The sequence below is a fragment of the Panthera leo genome, chromosome B4 (assembly GCF_018350215.1).
Source record: "Panthera leo isolate Ple1 chromosome B4, P.leo_Ple1_pat1.1, whole genome shotgun sequence".
NCBI classification, from domain to species: Eukaryota; Metazoa; Chordata; class Mammalia; order Carnivora; family Felidae; genus Panthera; species Panthera leo.
Window position 1 is genome coordinate 72,164,098 of NC_056685.1, and position 15,240 is coordinate 72,179,337.

A 15,240-nucleotide genomic window follows, 5' to 3' on the forward strand; every position below is an offset into this window, starting at 1 on the left:
GAAAGAAGGGTGCAGGTAGTCCTTCTGGGGGCAGGTGAATTAGGGTGAAGAGTTCATGAATGTGTTCATTCAAGAGGTGATGCTTAAGTGGCTGAATAATGTTTCCTGGGCAGAACACGTGGGGACAGGTGTTCTAGGCAGGGTGTGGGAGAATGATGACGAGTTGTGTTTGAGGTGGGTCACCATGGTGCTTGGCACCATAGAAGCTCAAAAATACTCAAACTGAACTGTATGGCCCCTCCTAGTATCCAGTGATTCGGAAGTTTGTGAATCCCCAGAAGTTGGATACCATATTTTATGTTTATGTGCTTCTGGGAATTTTTCTGGAGAATTTCACCTGATTTTCCCAGACAGTTGCACGGCCAATGAAAGGTTTAAAAATGTTTGACAAATATTATAGCACAGGAAATAGGGGAAGTGAGGGGTGGAGGATAGAAAATGATGTGCAGATAAGCTGACTCATGCTGCAGCTGGTGGTCATGCTCCTGGCATCTACAGGGCAGTTACCTGCTGGAGCCACTGAGAGCCTGGTCATGCAGGCACTTCTTGTAATGGTCCCACACACTCTCTTCTCGCTCCTTTCACCAAGCAGGCTCATTCCTGTCTCTTCATTTGCTCCCACTGAGCCATTACAGTGTTCTCTCCCTGAGAGTCAAAGCAACTCTCCAGGGCAGGAAACATTATGGGGCTGAAAGACTGGGGAGAGAATGGAAGCACCATATGTTTTATTCTGAAAATAAAGTAAGGAGGTGAATATGTGAGAACAAGAAAGCAAATACAGTAACCAAAGCAATTTGGAGGAAATGGTATTAAATGGACTGCATTAAAAGACTGCAATGGCATTAACCCCCCCAGAGACACTGTGGGTCAGCTCATTCATTCCTCAGAGCTGGCCAGTAAAGAGATGTGTGAATTATCCAACTCTTAGAATCCTCTTGGAATCCTTAGCATCCAACTCTTAGCAGATCCAGGGTCCTCCTTCTCTACCCCTCTGTGCAGCTATAATAATACCCTCTATTATACCTTTGTTCTAGAACATATTGCACTGTGGTGGTGTAATTGTTGATACTCTTTTCTTGTATAAGGCATGACTGTCTTATGTTTGAATGCCCAGCATTTAGTGTTTGGCTCAGTTCATGTTTGTTAGAAGAATGAACTTGAGCTTTCTAGCCTGAAGGTAGTAGAGTTCATGGTTTAGCCTGCACACACCCATACACACAAACCCAAACAGCTGAAGATTTCCATTATCCTTTGCCTAAGGAGGCCCTCAAGTAAAAGCGCTAATCAAGGAAGGGAGCAGATCTTTTGCAAAGACAGGGGCTGTTCTTTTGAAGGGAGGTATTTGGTGCAGTATTGAGTCTGATGCAATATCAGATGCCGTCAGCTTGCTAACCAGTTTTGGTCAGCACAGGCAAAGCAAAGGACAAAGGTTACTGGAGCAGACACAGCGGGCACTGTTGGTCACACTTGGATCTGCCTCAGGAGCACCCACACACCCTCATCTGTGGCTCAAAGTCAAGTAACCTTCAGAAGCATAATGATTATGTAGTTGTATTTTTCAAAGCTCAGCACTCCAGGCATGAAGCAGGCGGCTGGTTGCCTTGCGTGATGCTCAGCTCTGTTCAGAGGCATTCAGAGGATCCCCAGCTAACAGGGTGTGTGGGGAGCTTGCGGAGGGCTCGGGGGAGTCACAGATGTGTTTAAAGGAATGGAAGATTTAAAAATTAGAATGTCAAAGAAGGAACTGAAGGGGTGCTTCATGGTCTCAGGCGTATGAAGTACACAGAGAATAGTGATTAGTATTTTCCAATTACTGAGGAACAAAGAACAGGAAAATTGTTCTGAACTATATCATGAGGGCTTCTGAAATGGAGTGTATTTGAAGATTATTGAAAATATCTTGATATATCTCTATCATGTTACCTTTATTAGTTACAGATAGCTGGTCATTTTAGACATTCAATTCATTTACACTGTTGCTTTCCCAGATTAGACACTTGCTGTAAAGAAGGAAAGGAAAAGAAACTAGGGGTACTGCCTGAGCATCTCCTGACAACAGGCTCTGGGTTTTCCAACATCTCTGATTTACAGACATCATACCGTTTTAACGCCTGAGGGGTAGGTATTACCATCCCTATTTATTTATGGGGAATCTGAAGCCAGGAGCATGCAAGGTGACAATCGGAGGTGCCAATCCTCAGTCTATGTTATATGGTACTTCAGTCCTAAGTCTGTGTGACTGCAAAGGCCTTGCTTCTAACTTGTCTGTGAGATACAATGAGTCTAGTTTTCCTGAGGCTGTCTGGATGCCTCATTCTCCATGAGGAGAGACCTGGCCTGTCCCAGGTCCTGAAAACCTTCGCCTCGGAGTATAACTGTGTGTTTGTTCCAGTTTGGCATTTACATGTCCAAAACAAGCGTCTATTGCCATTTCTCAGCCTAGGCAAAGGATACTTACGGAGTAGCAAATCTGTAGTGCATGTTTTCTGGCATAGCAAAAAGAAAAAGAAGAAAAATACATTTCAATCTAATAAATATCAAATTTTGCCTCCACTGGCATGCCTGTGGATGATCTCCACCGTGAAGGCAAGCAGAGGTGGTATGTGGTATGTAAGTACATCAAGGATCTTAGCAAGGTGAATGATTCCCATGTACGTTGAGTTTGCTGGTGAGCAAACCTTCCTGTCCCTGACGCTTGCTGTCCATATCTTTTTCTGATTGTATGCATTATACATGGGCATTTGTGGATATTTTGGAAAACACGGAAAATTTTAAATAAAGCAAACATCCACCCCCCTAGTGCTACCACCCTAGGATAAACCAAACATGAGTACCTTAGTATGCTACTTTCTAGCCTTTTAGAAACACAGATGTAATTTCATGTCATTTAGACCTAGGGTACCCCACCTTTTCATTTAACTTGCCTCATAAGCATTCCCTAATTATTTTATTTTTCATCATGGTAAAATATACATAACGTGATATGGGCCATTTTATCCATCTTCGAATGTGTAATTCAGGAATATTAGATAGTCACTGTTCTGTGTAGCCATCGTTGCTGTGCATCTCCACAGCTTTTTTTTTATCCTTGGTATTCTCTATATTTAAAAATGCTTCACAAACCACACTTAAAACTGCATAATATCCAGCCATAGATAACTTACTTGAAAGCATTTACTACCAAACTTTCAACAGATGCTGATTTTTGTGCTCACTATGATGTAGACTTTATGGCTAAGGTAGTGAACCAAATGTGGTTTTTGCCTTCTTCTTGGACCTTAAGCCTGGTGAAGGAAGTAGCCAGAAGTGGGCAGTTGGAGTCCTGCAGAGGGTGAGCGTGGGGGCCGGGGGTGCAAATGGGAAGAGAGCCCCTAACTTAGGTATAATTTACACAATCTTTCCTTGATTATTGTAGATCTAGTGTGTAGCAGATTTTTTTTTTTAGCTGTTATAAGTAATATTGTGAGATATTTGTAGGTGTAAATATTTGTTCACATTCAGATTATTTTATGAACGTTTCGAAAAGTGGAATTACTGAACTACTTACTGCAACAGCAAAGTAAGAGGTATTCTTTTGGAGCACTGGTTATTGTTAACCCAAACTTCACCATTCTAAAGGTTGGGAGCTGCCACCAAGCATTTCCCTTGCCTGTTCCATCTTGTGAGCTCTACTGACCTTTTTAAATAAATGTATGTCTGACTTGTAGGATTATGTGAAGAGTTGGGGCTGAGAACTGAGTGTATCCAACTGGGAAGAGCTAAGGAGGACAGGGGCAAAGGGAATATGGCTGAGATTGACATTTAGTGTCACAGATGACATTTGAACTGTCCAGCTGGTTGACTCCCATCAAAGGCCTTGGTCTGACTCCTGCTTTAGGGCTGTGCTCTATGTGTGTGCTGACAGAGTTTGGCTTCCTTCTGTGAAATTCAGACTTGCAGACTTGAAGCTCATTGTGAAGTAAAAAGCCTATTAAAAAACAAAGTATCTGTTTATCATCTAAACAGAAATTTTTGGTCTATTATCAGCTGGAAGAGACTTTTGGATAGTATATAATCTTCCCTGTTCAGACCATAGATGAAGCTTCTGAGGTTTTGAAAACTTAAGAAACATTCTGAAGGAAACCAGTTGGGTAGATAGAGAAATCTCTCTTGAGTTCTCTTGTGGTTTACTCCATAACCTGCCCCATGTTTTCTTAGCCTCTGTTCTTGTCCTTGGAGCTCTTCTCTTCTTTCTTTTAAATTCCTGTTTGGCTTTCTGCCATTTTCTTCTAAGATGCTGTTCATCTTCAGTGTTGCATACATATACGTGTTGGTGGATGTCTATCAATAGTCATCGCGTTCTGCTGAAGTGTTTGCATGCCTTTTTCTGTGTTGGTCTTAGCCTACTAATTTGTTTGCCAACTGCCGTCTTCATCTTGGCCTAGGTGTTTATTGGAAAGTCCCTGTTGGCTCTGGCAAAAGTACCCAGTGATGTTTTATTTTGCTCCCTTTGTGTTAGCCCTTTTGAGGAATTTTGTAGGGTTTTGTTTTTTTATTAATGTTAAGTAGTACACCTTCCGGTGATGTAGTAAATATGGAAACCTGGTCTGGGGCCAAAGAGTAAATAGTTTTTAAATAGACCATTAATATTGAGAATCGAAATAGTACACAGATCTCTGATGTATTTATTTTATGATGACCGATAGATAACAATTAAGTTGGTAAAGCTTTACCACAAATACACATCGTTATATACATGTGCATATACTTTTTTATGTATAGTAAATCTTGTAAGGTCAAACTTACAAAAAAGTTAACATTGCTTTGTGTTTGACAAAGTGCCATTATCTTCAGTAGAGCTTCATATCTAATGACTCTAAATATAGGACCAGAGGCCGGCCCCCTGACAATAATTAGAAAAAAGAACTTGAAAAGCCAGAGCACCAAATTTGGGCTGAGGCTGTCAGCCCCAGTATGAAGTGATTATTATGTAGTTGGAAAATTCTGTAGCTTAGATCCTAAACAATTTCTGGTAATCCATAGCTCAAAATAATTCACAGAGTTATCAGGTTCTTTCATTTATGAGAGAAAGGAATGATTCCTCATTTATCTTAAGTCTTTTATGTTGGCAATTCCGTCCTTAATTAAAAAGGCATTGGCATTTTCATTATGAAAATGGTTTTCCTGGACTTATAGCTGAGTCCATTAATTTAGTGTTTCAAAACTGATTGGCATTAGCCTGTTAGTTACTTTTATATAAAAACAACTTAAAAATTCATTTTCGAGTGTCTTGATTTTAAAGACCATTCCAGACATCTGTTCCTCCTGGGTCTACTGGATCGATGTGTTAAGTTCTGGAGAACTAGGGAATAAATATAGCACACTCCACTTCCAAAAAAGATGACAGCCATTATCACTGTTTAAGGCACTTGAGGAGAGCCTAAGTAGACGCACCCTAGATGAATACCTTACACTTGTTCTCTCTCATTTTCTTCCATATCTTTCAGTGTAGAGAGATAAATGTAATAGCAATGATATTTCCTTAAATGCTTACTATCAAGCCATGTGTTATGTCCTGTTAGGATTCATAACAGTCCTATGAAGATAGGTAGTATGATGCCCATTTCACACATTGGGAGGCTGAGACTCCCCAAGAGGTCACCTGATTAACCCCCTGACACCTCTTGATTGATCGATCCTTGTCATTCCCCTACCACCTTGTTCCCTTCTGCACATCACTGCTGGCGCCATCTGTGTTCTTTATAACATTCTCCTCCAGACACACCTTCTAAGAGTCCACACTGCATAGGGATAAAGCCCAGATTTCAACATGTGTACAGGTTGACCCCGACTTCTTTAACTTTATGCCCCACAACCTCCTTACAAGAATCTGCACTAGATTCTTACACAAAAGTGTACTTCCCCAGCTGTTTCTCCTGCAAATGGCTATTATTTGCCAGACACTCCGTTAGGATCGTAGGTAAAGTTCTTACCTTCAAAACTTTAGACTAGTAGCAAGATAGATGTGCACATACATCACTTCTCCTTAACTTTTATGTGTCTAATCCCAGATTGGCTTACAGCATTTGCCCTTGGTGAAAGTTTCCCGTACCATTCAAGGCAAAAGTTGATTCCACCTTTCTCTGAATGAAGCCTGAACTGACTGTACCAAATATTTATCTTCAAGTTTTAATCTTATTTTCATGTGCCTGGATCTTAGCCCACTTCTCGGTTATAGACTCTATAGGCAAAGTCTGTGATTTTAATATATCTTTGATTTTTAAATTCTATTTTTAAAGAAAAGGTTAATTTGTAAAAAAATCTATAAAATGTCATAAAGAAATTTCAGCATTGGGCCACCATATTTTTTTTTAAATTTTTTTTTAAACGTTTATTTATTTTTGAGACAGAGACAGAGCATGAACGGGGGAGGGGCAGAGAGAGAGGGAGACACAGAATCGGAAGCAGGCTCCAGGCTCTGAGCCATCAGCCCAGAGCCCGACGCGGGGCTCGAACTCACAGACTGTGAGATCGTGACCTGAGCTGAAGTCGGACACTTAACCGACTGAGCCACCCAGGCGCCCCGGGCCACCATATTTTTAATATATTGCATGATGGTCTGAGACCACATGTGTTAAAGTATAAAAAATTAGGTTGGCACACAAAAGTGGCATGTCATTTGTTTTTCTGGATGTTTAAAAAAAAAACCTCTGGCACCAAGGTTTTTTTTAAAAATTTTTTTTTAATTGAATTAATAATATTACTGTGATACCTTCCTCTTCACTAGTTATTAGCACAGGAAGAAAGCCTTTTGAACATGAACCAGGCCTTTAAAAGACGCTAATAAATATCTTGAGTGCTAGTCCTTCAAGTGATGGGACTTGTTAAAAATACCATAAATGGTAAGTGAATGAGCAAATGGAGTCCTGACTAGGGAGGTTAGAAACCTGTTCTATTCCTGACACAAGCCACTTAAAGGGGGGTGACTCTGATGTCAGAGGCACAGTGAACCCCGATGTCTTTGCGTGCCAAATGTGGCCCTGATTTCTTTGTCCGCTATGATGCATGCCAAAGGATGCATCATAGCAGACATTGTGGGTTTTTGACACATTAAATACTTTTATGGGTGCCTCTCCCCATGTTGTGTTAGTTGAACTTCATTCATCTGTTGGTTTATAGATAAATTTATTTTCTCATAGTTCTGGAGGGTGGAAGTCCAAGGTCAAAGTGTTGGCACATTTGGTTTCTTCTGAGGCTTCTCTCCTTGGCTTGCAGCTGGCACCTTCTCGCTGTGTCCTCATACGGTCTTTTCTCTATGTGTGCATATCTTTGCGTGTGGGGTCTCTCTGTCTGGATCTTCTCTTTAAAGCCAGTCAGCTTGGATCAGGGATCACTCAAATGGCCTCATTTTAACTTCATCACCTCTTTAAGGTGCATACAGTTATATTCTGTGTATGGGGAGTTAAGGCTTCAGCATTTTGAGGATTTTGAGGAGACACAATTTAGCACATAACATCTATTTAAAATAACCTTCATTTATTTTATATAGAGACTAGTAAAAAGAAGAAACCAAAAATAGCCTTCTACCTAGCTAGTGCCTATTGTTAAAGAGGGAGGGTAAGAACATGAAAAGATAATTCAAACTGTATTCAAGGTTATAAAAGGAAATTGAATGAGGCAACCTCTTTAAATATATTTACACAAATGTTTACTATGCAGAGTCCAGGTACATTTTTTCTCTGATCTTAATGTATCACACAAAACACAGATCTCTCGGTATCTACACACCCTCTGTATGACTACATTGTATTCCATTGTATATGTCCTGTATTTTAATGTAACTAGTGACCATTCAATGGGCATTTAAGTTGTTTTTAGGTATCTTCCCCAATCCTTGCCTCCATTACAAATAATGGATTTGGATTCCTTTTAAATACACATTATGGAGAGAAGAGGGATGAGCTACCTAATAAAAACAACTGGCATTCGGTTTGGGTAAAGGCAAGCCTTTGTTTTTCACCTTCCTGTTTATTGGCCCTTCTTAGTTGCTGTGAAAGGTATTTCAGTCTTTCTTACCCTCCAGCCCCTGACCATATGCCACAACGTCCTTCCTGAATAATGTGGAAGGAGGGGCTTCCCCTGGCAGCATTAGGTCATATCACGCCGCTGCCCTTCCTCCTACGGAAGAAAGGTCTATCTGAATCATGAACAGGCAGAAACTATTTTTAGTTAAGTAGAACAGTTTTTCTTGTAAGAATTGCTGTTTCCGTGCCCACGATGGCACATGAATCCTTTCTGGCTGCTTCTACCCTTTGGAGAGGGGCCAGCTTTCTAATGGAATGTAAGCAGTCTTACTGCTAATCAAGATTTACAGCTGAGACTGAGATGCCTGGCCGCTCATTGGATTTGCAGACCCTCTAAGCTAGCAGCGGCGACTCTGAGAGGAAATGCAGTGCAGAGGCCACCCGTCCTGTTCTCCAGGCCCTCCCTCCGTCCTCAGGCCCGGCCTCTCAGCCACGGGTATCATCTGGCATTATTTTGTAAGCTGTGCCACGGTGCAGATGTTCTTTGCTGAAGAATTACTTTCATTTCTGACTCATTTCAGGAAATGAGGCAGTCTATCAGAGGTGTTCTTCATTTTCAGACCCATGGAGAATTCATTTTCTCCTGGGATTTCTAACCACATGTGGGCAGTGCTTTATTTACCCAGATGTGAGAAATAACAGTAATGAACAGCCCTCTTCCAAAGCAGGCCTTACTTCCCGGCAGAATCCAATGTGAAGACCCACAGGAGCTTATGCTCTTATTAATGTAAATATTTCTGAGGTTTTGGTTTTGTGTGATGCTTGTGGACATGCTGTGTGTATGGGCTTTGGTGCAAGAAAAATATAATTTAGCAACAGAGTTAAAAGGTAGTCTGGAGTGTTTCTAATTACTGTTTGTTTAGTTCACCATTGCCCTAATAAGTGGATTTAAGTAACCTTGGGGGTAGGGAATGTAATGTTCATATTCTAGTTAGCCATGCAAATCAAATTCTAACTCAGTATTGCAGAGAACACGCCATGGAGTCATTTTATATGTATTCCACTGAATTTTAAATTTAGAACTGAGAGCATTTTGGAATGGGCATTTTCTACCTGCCCTGCATCGGCATGAATTGTGTACATGTCCCAAATCAACTCTACTGTGTGCTACAACCTTATTAAAATTTTTTTCAATGTTTATTTATCTTTGAGAGAGAGAAAGAGAGAGAGAGAATGAATGAATGAATGAGCAGGGGAGGAGCAGAGAGAGAGGGAAACATAGAATCTGAAGCAGGCTCCAGGCTCTGAGCTGTCAGCACAGAGCCCGACATGGGGCTCGAACCCACAAACTGTGAGATCATGACCTGAGCTGAAGTCAGATGCTTAACCAACTGAGCCATTGAGGCACCCCACTACAATGCCATTTAAAATCCATCAGTGGTCTTTGACATTCAGTTCTCTTTTTAATTTGAAATAAAAGAGAGGGAGAGACTTAAAAGTTTCTCTTTCCTTTTTTTCCCCATCCTTCAGTGGCTGTAATAGGAAATGTATTAAGGGGACATAGAGCAGTGGTTCTCTCAACCTTGGCTGCACCTTGGAATCAGCCTGGGAACTTTAAAAACTACAGATGCCTGGGTCCCACCTGCAGAGATTCTGGGTTAACTGTTTGGCATGCAACCTACCTTGGGATTTTTCAAAAGCTCCCCAGTGGATGTTATTGTGCTCTAGATGCTGAGAACCACAGACATGAGAGACCTCTCATCCAGGGGTTCCCAGCTCTGGCTGCAGACTAACATCACCTGGAAAGCTATTGAAAGAAACACAGATGCCCCCCCAGTTGAAACGACATTTCTGGAGGAGGGAGCCAGTATTGCTTGAAAGCCCCCAGATGATTCTGATGCACAGCAAGGGTTAAGGCAAGCTGACATAATCTAACTGTCGCATGTCACAGGTGAGAAAAACATGGTCATATCCCAGTTGTTTCAGGAGCAAGTTTGGGACTCAGGTCTGATCCTCCAACTGGTCTCTGCTGCTCGACACCACCCCCTGGTATTTGTCCGTTGTATTTATTGATGCTTCCTCATCCTTCAGGTGATGTTCCTGCCTCCAGGAGGCCTTTTCTGACTCCTCATACTCTCCACTCATCCAGTCGGGGTAAGATGCCCTTCTTTTATATTTGAACAGCGCCTCGAGCTCTCCTCTAAGACTGTCAACTCCGGGATGACAGGAGTCGTCCTTTCTGTAACGTGGTGGCAAGGTGTAGGCTCCCAGATAATTTGTTGAGTCGAGGTTCCCTGATTCTTTATTTTTCAGTTAGTGCACATGGACTGCTAACGAGAATCCATTTCTATATGTTACCTTCTGAAAATAGCTTCTGAAAGCAAAAGTCATTTATTTTTCTAGGGCCCACTGTCCTGTGGGTCAAGATCTCATACACAAGGACTCCCCATCCCTACCTTCCAGAACAGAGGTTTTGGAGAAAAAAGAATTCACGGGGCTTTTGATAACAATGAAAATAAAATTTCAGTGACCTCACAAATTGTTACTTAAAACATCTGGGGACTTTTGGATAACGTACTTATGAGTGTGTATGGCATCAGTGGAAGGGAGTATGTGGCATTTATTTTAAGACAAAAAGTTGTATGAGGAAAATAATGCTATTTCATGGAAATATGTTTTAGGGATTAAATTATGTCCTTTATCATACTGCATATAAAACTCTGAGAAGCCACATTCTGTTAGCATAGCTGAATTAAATCCTTTAGCTTCTCTGGATTCAGACATTAAATTCTTTTCAGTTGATTTAAAAAAAAAACTGTCTTCTGTCATCCCACTTTACTTAAGGTCATGCTTGGTCAGTGTCTTATTTTTATTTGAAAAACATTTCCAGGTTTGCAGTATTTGTGTTTATTCTTGTAGCTGTACCAGAGATTTGTCTCAGAAAGCAGATTGCAACTAGTATCTCTTCAGTTGAAGAGGCCAGGAGGCTGCACACAGGAGTAACAGAGAATTTGAAGCTTATGTGGAGAATTTGAAACTTTTGGAGCCTAGACTATAAACTGGACTGAGTTATAGGGTAAATGTGAAAATGATGTTAAGACGTTGCAGCCAGGAGAGAATGATGGGAGTGTGTGGGCTCGTTCTGAAGTCTTAGACTTCTAGGCTACTGCTTTATCCACTCAGGTTATGATCTCATGGTTTTGTGGGTTCGAGCCCCATGTCAGGCTCCGTGCTGACAGTGCAGAGCCTGCATGGGATTCTCTGTCTCCCTTTCTACCCCACCCCCCTTCACAATGTCTCTCTCTCAAAATAAAAAAATAAAAAAAAAACTTAAGAAAAAGGAAAGTGGCAGTGTGGCCGCAGGTAAGTGAAGCCACCATATAGTCGGGAATCTTCCTTAAACAAATATTCTTAAAAATTTCAGGAAAAAGTTAAGTCATTTAGCTGGAGGGAAATGTAAAATGCTTTTATATTAAAATATTTTTGATTATACTGTGGAATATAAAGTGCTACATTTTGCATGACTTTTTTTTTTTAAAGGTGAAATATGAAATTTTAGAGAAGCACTTCTGTCATGTCTCTCCTTTGCTGTTATTTGGGTGGAAAATGAATAGACTGATAAAATTTTGCTAAGGAACCCGCCTCTATCATGCTAATTTCAGAGGCTCAGCAGTATACTGTGGAAGAGAAGGGGAATGGGGGAGAGGAGATTTATTAAACACATAAGACACAGTGTTCAGTGTTTCAACCATGTTGTGTCATCAAATCTTTAGGACTACCCTGCAAATTAGGACTTAATTCACACCAGCTTTTATGTGCGAGGACATATATATGCACCTGTCCACTACGGAGCAGAGCCAGAATTTAAATCCAGGTCTGTCTGATTCCAAGGTCCCTGTAATTTTCTTACTAACATGACCTCTTAGTCATGAGAATGGAAAAGTCTCCAGAGGAGAGTATTTACTGGTAGAAGTGGGCTGACTTTCAGCTTCCTTTACAGTTGTTATTGAACATTAATAGGTTAACATTTATAAGCTTCTGTGACATGGTTAAAAGCACTTCTTCATAATGTTCTATAAAGTTCTGACTTTAAAACGGCATGCCGTTGTTGCAGTGGTGTAGAGTTCAGGCGTATTCATTGCCATGATTTGAAGAGGGGAAAGGAATAGTCAGCAGTGACCATTTTTGGTCCAAACACAGGCAGAATTTTGTAAATTCATCTCTCAGATGTCACGCATTTGACTTGAGGGAGGCAGCAAAGCAAGATGGTTGATAGTTTGCACTTTGCCATGTGATTCCTGGGTTTGAGAGGCCTGGCCCTGTTGCCTACTAGCTGTGTGATCTTGGGCAAGTCACCTAACCCCTTGGTGCCTTAGTTTCTTCATCAAAAAGGCAGGGCTAATAATAACTTGATTAAACTTGCTGTTTTGAGAATTAAATAACATAAGGCATATAAAGAGCTTGGAACATTGTGTGAGAGAAAGTAAGTGCTCAGTAGATGTTTAGCTATTCTCAGTGGACAGATGCTAGATGCTACATGACCCAGCAACCCCACTGCTAGGTATTGACTTGAGAAATGAAAACCCATGTCGACAAAAGACCCTCTAGTAAAAGTTTATAGAAGTTTTATTCATAATTAGCAAAACGTGGAAATAACTCAAATGTCCACCAGCTGGCAAATGGATAGGTTATGGTACATCCACACAATGGAATAGTGTTCAGTAGCAAAAAGGAACAGATTACTGATCCAGGCCAACAGCATGGATAAATCTCAAAAGTGTTCTGCTTAGTGAAAGAAGCCAGATAGAAGAGGCTGCGTATGATTTGATTCCGTGTATATGACATTCTGAAAAGACAAAACTGTAGGGAGACATCGGATGGTTGCTTGCCAAGGACCAGAAGCAAGCAGAGAAGATTGAGTGTGGAGGGGCAAGGGAAGGCTCTTTGGGGTGATGGAAATACTCTGTATCTTAATTGTCCTGGAGGTTACATGACTGCACATTAGTCAAAACGCATCAGACTTAGGGTATATTTTTTTCCCGTGTATAATAAGTTAAACCTTAGTAAACCTGATTAATAATAATAATAAAAAAAAGTCAGGTGCTGCATCATATGACAAATAGTGGGAGAAAAGGGGTTTAGAAACAGTAATCGGAAGTGGCAGAAACTGAAGATATTTTGCAGTTTCAAGGACTATGGAAGATGGGTGGAATGATTTCATTAATTTTCCTCTCACAGGCTGTGAGTTAGAAAAATATAGAAACCTGTGGAATGGTTCTGTCCTACCCAAGCATACCTGATTCTCTTTGCTGTGCTCACTGGTCTGCTACCCCATTTCTTTTAAGCCTACCCACGAGAGTTGCTTGTATTTCTCAGGCCTGGGGATCTCCTGGGTTGCTTCCCAGGAGAATCCTGAAGGAGGGAGGGCTGGCTGTGTGATGAGGCATTCATGGAAACAGAGCGTTGGTGTTCTAGATGAACTGAAGGTTACTATTCCAGTTTATTAAGTAGTCTGAGTGCATTTATGGATAAGATATGTTATCACAGCCCATTGTTCATTCATCATGAGTCATGGAGGCCCTGGCCCTTGATCACGGAGCTCATGCTTATCGTTAGCAGCACTGGGCACAGCTGACCACTCCCTCCTTCCTGAAATTCTTTCTGTGCGTGGCTTCTGTGGTGCTGCTCCATTTTGATTCTGCTTGCAACCGCGCTTGTCTTTTCTGTCCCCTCTGCTGGATCCTTCTCTTCCTAGTCCTGGCCTCTAAACGTTGGAGTGGCAACAGCTTTGTGCTCTGGCCGCTTCCCATCTCAGCTCACTACTTAGGTGATAGTCATTTCCATCTATTTGGTGATGACTTCTATATCTGCCTCCCCGATCTCTGTCTCTCCCTGGCTTTTCAGCTGCTTGCTTTACCTCTCCACTTGGCTATACTCTTGCAAACATGGCATCTCCAAAACCAACTTCTGGTTTGTTTTCTAAACCTACACTTCTTCCTCTTTTCATCATCTCGGCAGTGACTTCACCCAGTTGCTCAATCCCTCAAACCTACAGTCTTCCTGGATCGCTGCCTTTCCTTCACACCTCATGTCAGACCCATTAGCATCTATCCTAAGCCCAAGCACTCCTCATCTCCCAACTCGTACCTGAGTCTAAACCCAGGCCTTCACCATGTCTTGCTGGGACTTCGAATCACTTCCTCAGCCCTCTTCCTGCCTCTATTCATTACCTTATGGTCTGAGTTCACACAACAGCCACGGGGATTCTTCTGTATTATACTTTTATACTAGGTGCAGTGGCTTCTCTACAAATCATATGAAGTGCAGGCTCCTAACCGTGTACTGTAAGGCCCCTGCCACCTCCTTGTCCCCATGTCTTCTTGCTATGCCTGTCTCTCATGGTGCTCCAGCTACACTGGCTCCTCACTGTCCCTTGATGTGTCCCCCTCCTTCCCGGAATGCTTTTCTCATCCTCCTCTCCACCTGCTCTCACCTCCCAACCCTTTTCTGTCTAGGATTCTTGCTCTTGGGGCTTCATTCAGTTCTCCTTCAGATGCCACCCCTTAGAGCTCGCTGTCCTCCCTTACTCACCAATATCCCAAATAGCACTGTTAACTCTCTGTTCCCTTCACGTGCTTTATTTGACTTCAGAGCATTTATCTCTACCTGAAATTAACTTTGTGTGTTTTGTTTATTGCCTCTGTCCCCCAGTAGGTCATAAGCTGCATAGGAACACTGTTGTGATGCTCAATAAGTGTCTTTTGAATGACTGAAGGAATAAGTGAATTAATGCTCAGATACCCCTATATTAAAAATTAAAGAACCTTCCTCAACCCTAATATCCCTCTCCGTCTCTCACCCCATTTCTCTATCTTTGTTAAGGGAGAATCCCTAAATGTTGTGTAGGTATACTACCCATTTCCTCTTCACTCTGCTGCGATCTGGGGTCTTTTCCCTTCACTCTGGTGAAATTTCTCAGGGTCATTCAAGCTGTATGTGTTGCTGCTTCTAGTAGATACATTCCTATCCTGTCTTACATTTAGTTTTTTTTTTTAAGTTTATTTATTTATTTTGAGAGAGACAGAGATGGCACGAGGGGGTGGGGGCAGAGAGAGAGAGGGTGAAAGAGAATCCCAAGCAGGCTCCATGCTGCCAGCGCAGAGCCTGATGTGGGGCTCGAACTCATGAACCAGGAGATCATGACCTGAACTGAAACCAAGAGTTGGACGCTTAACCA

General features: G+C 41.7%; 1 protein-coding gene across 2 annotated transcripts in view; it reads left to right on the forward strand.

Annotated features, from left to right (window-relative positions):
- ANO6 (anoctamin 6) overlaps positions 1-15,240 on the forward strand; it is a 199,499-nt gene that overhangs the window by 37,265 nt on the left and 146,994 nt on the right. Inside the window, exon 2 of one of the 2 annotated variants that reach the window (XM_042946303.1) lies at positions 10,095-10,157. The exons of the other annotated variant lie outside the window; for it this stretch is intronic. Within the exon in view, the coding sequence (XP_042802237.1) occupies positions 10,095-10,157 (63 nt within the window). The remainder of the gene's footprint in view (positions 1-10,094; positions 10,158-15,240) is intronic. 2 annotated transcript variants of the gene reach the window in all.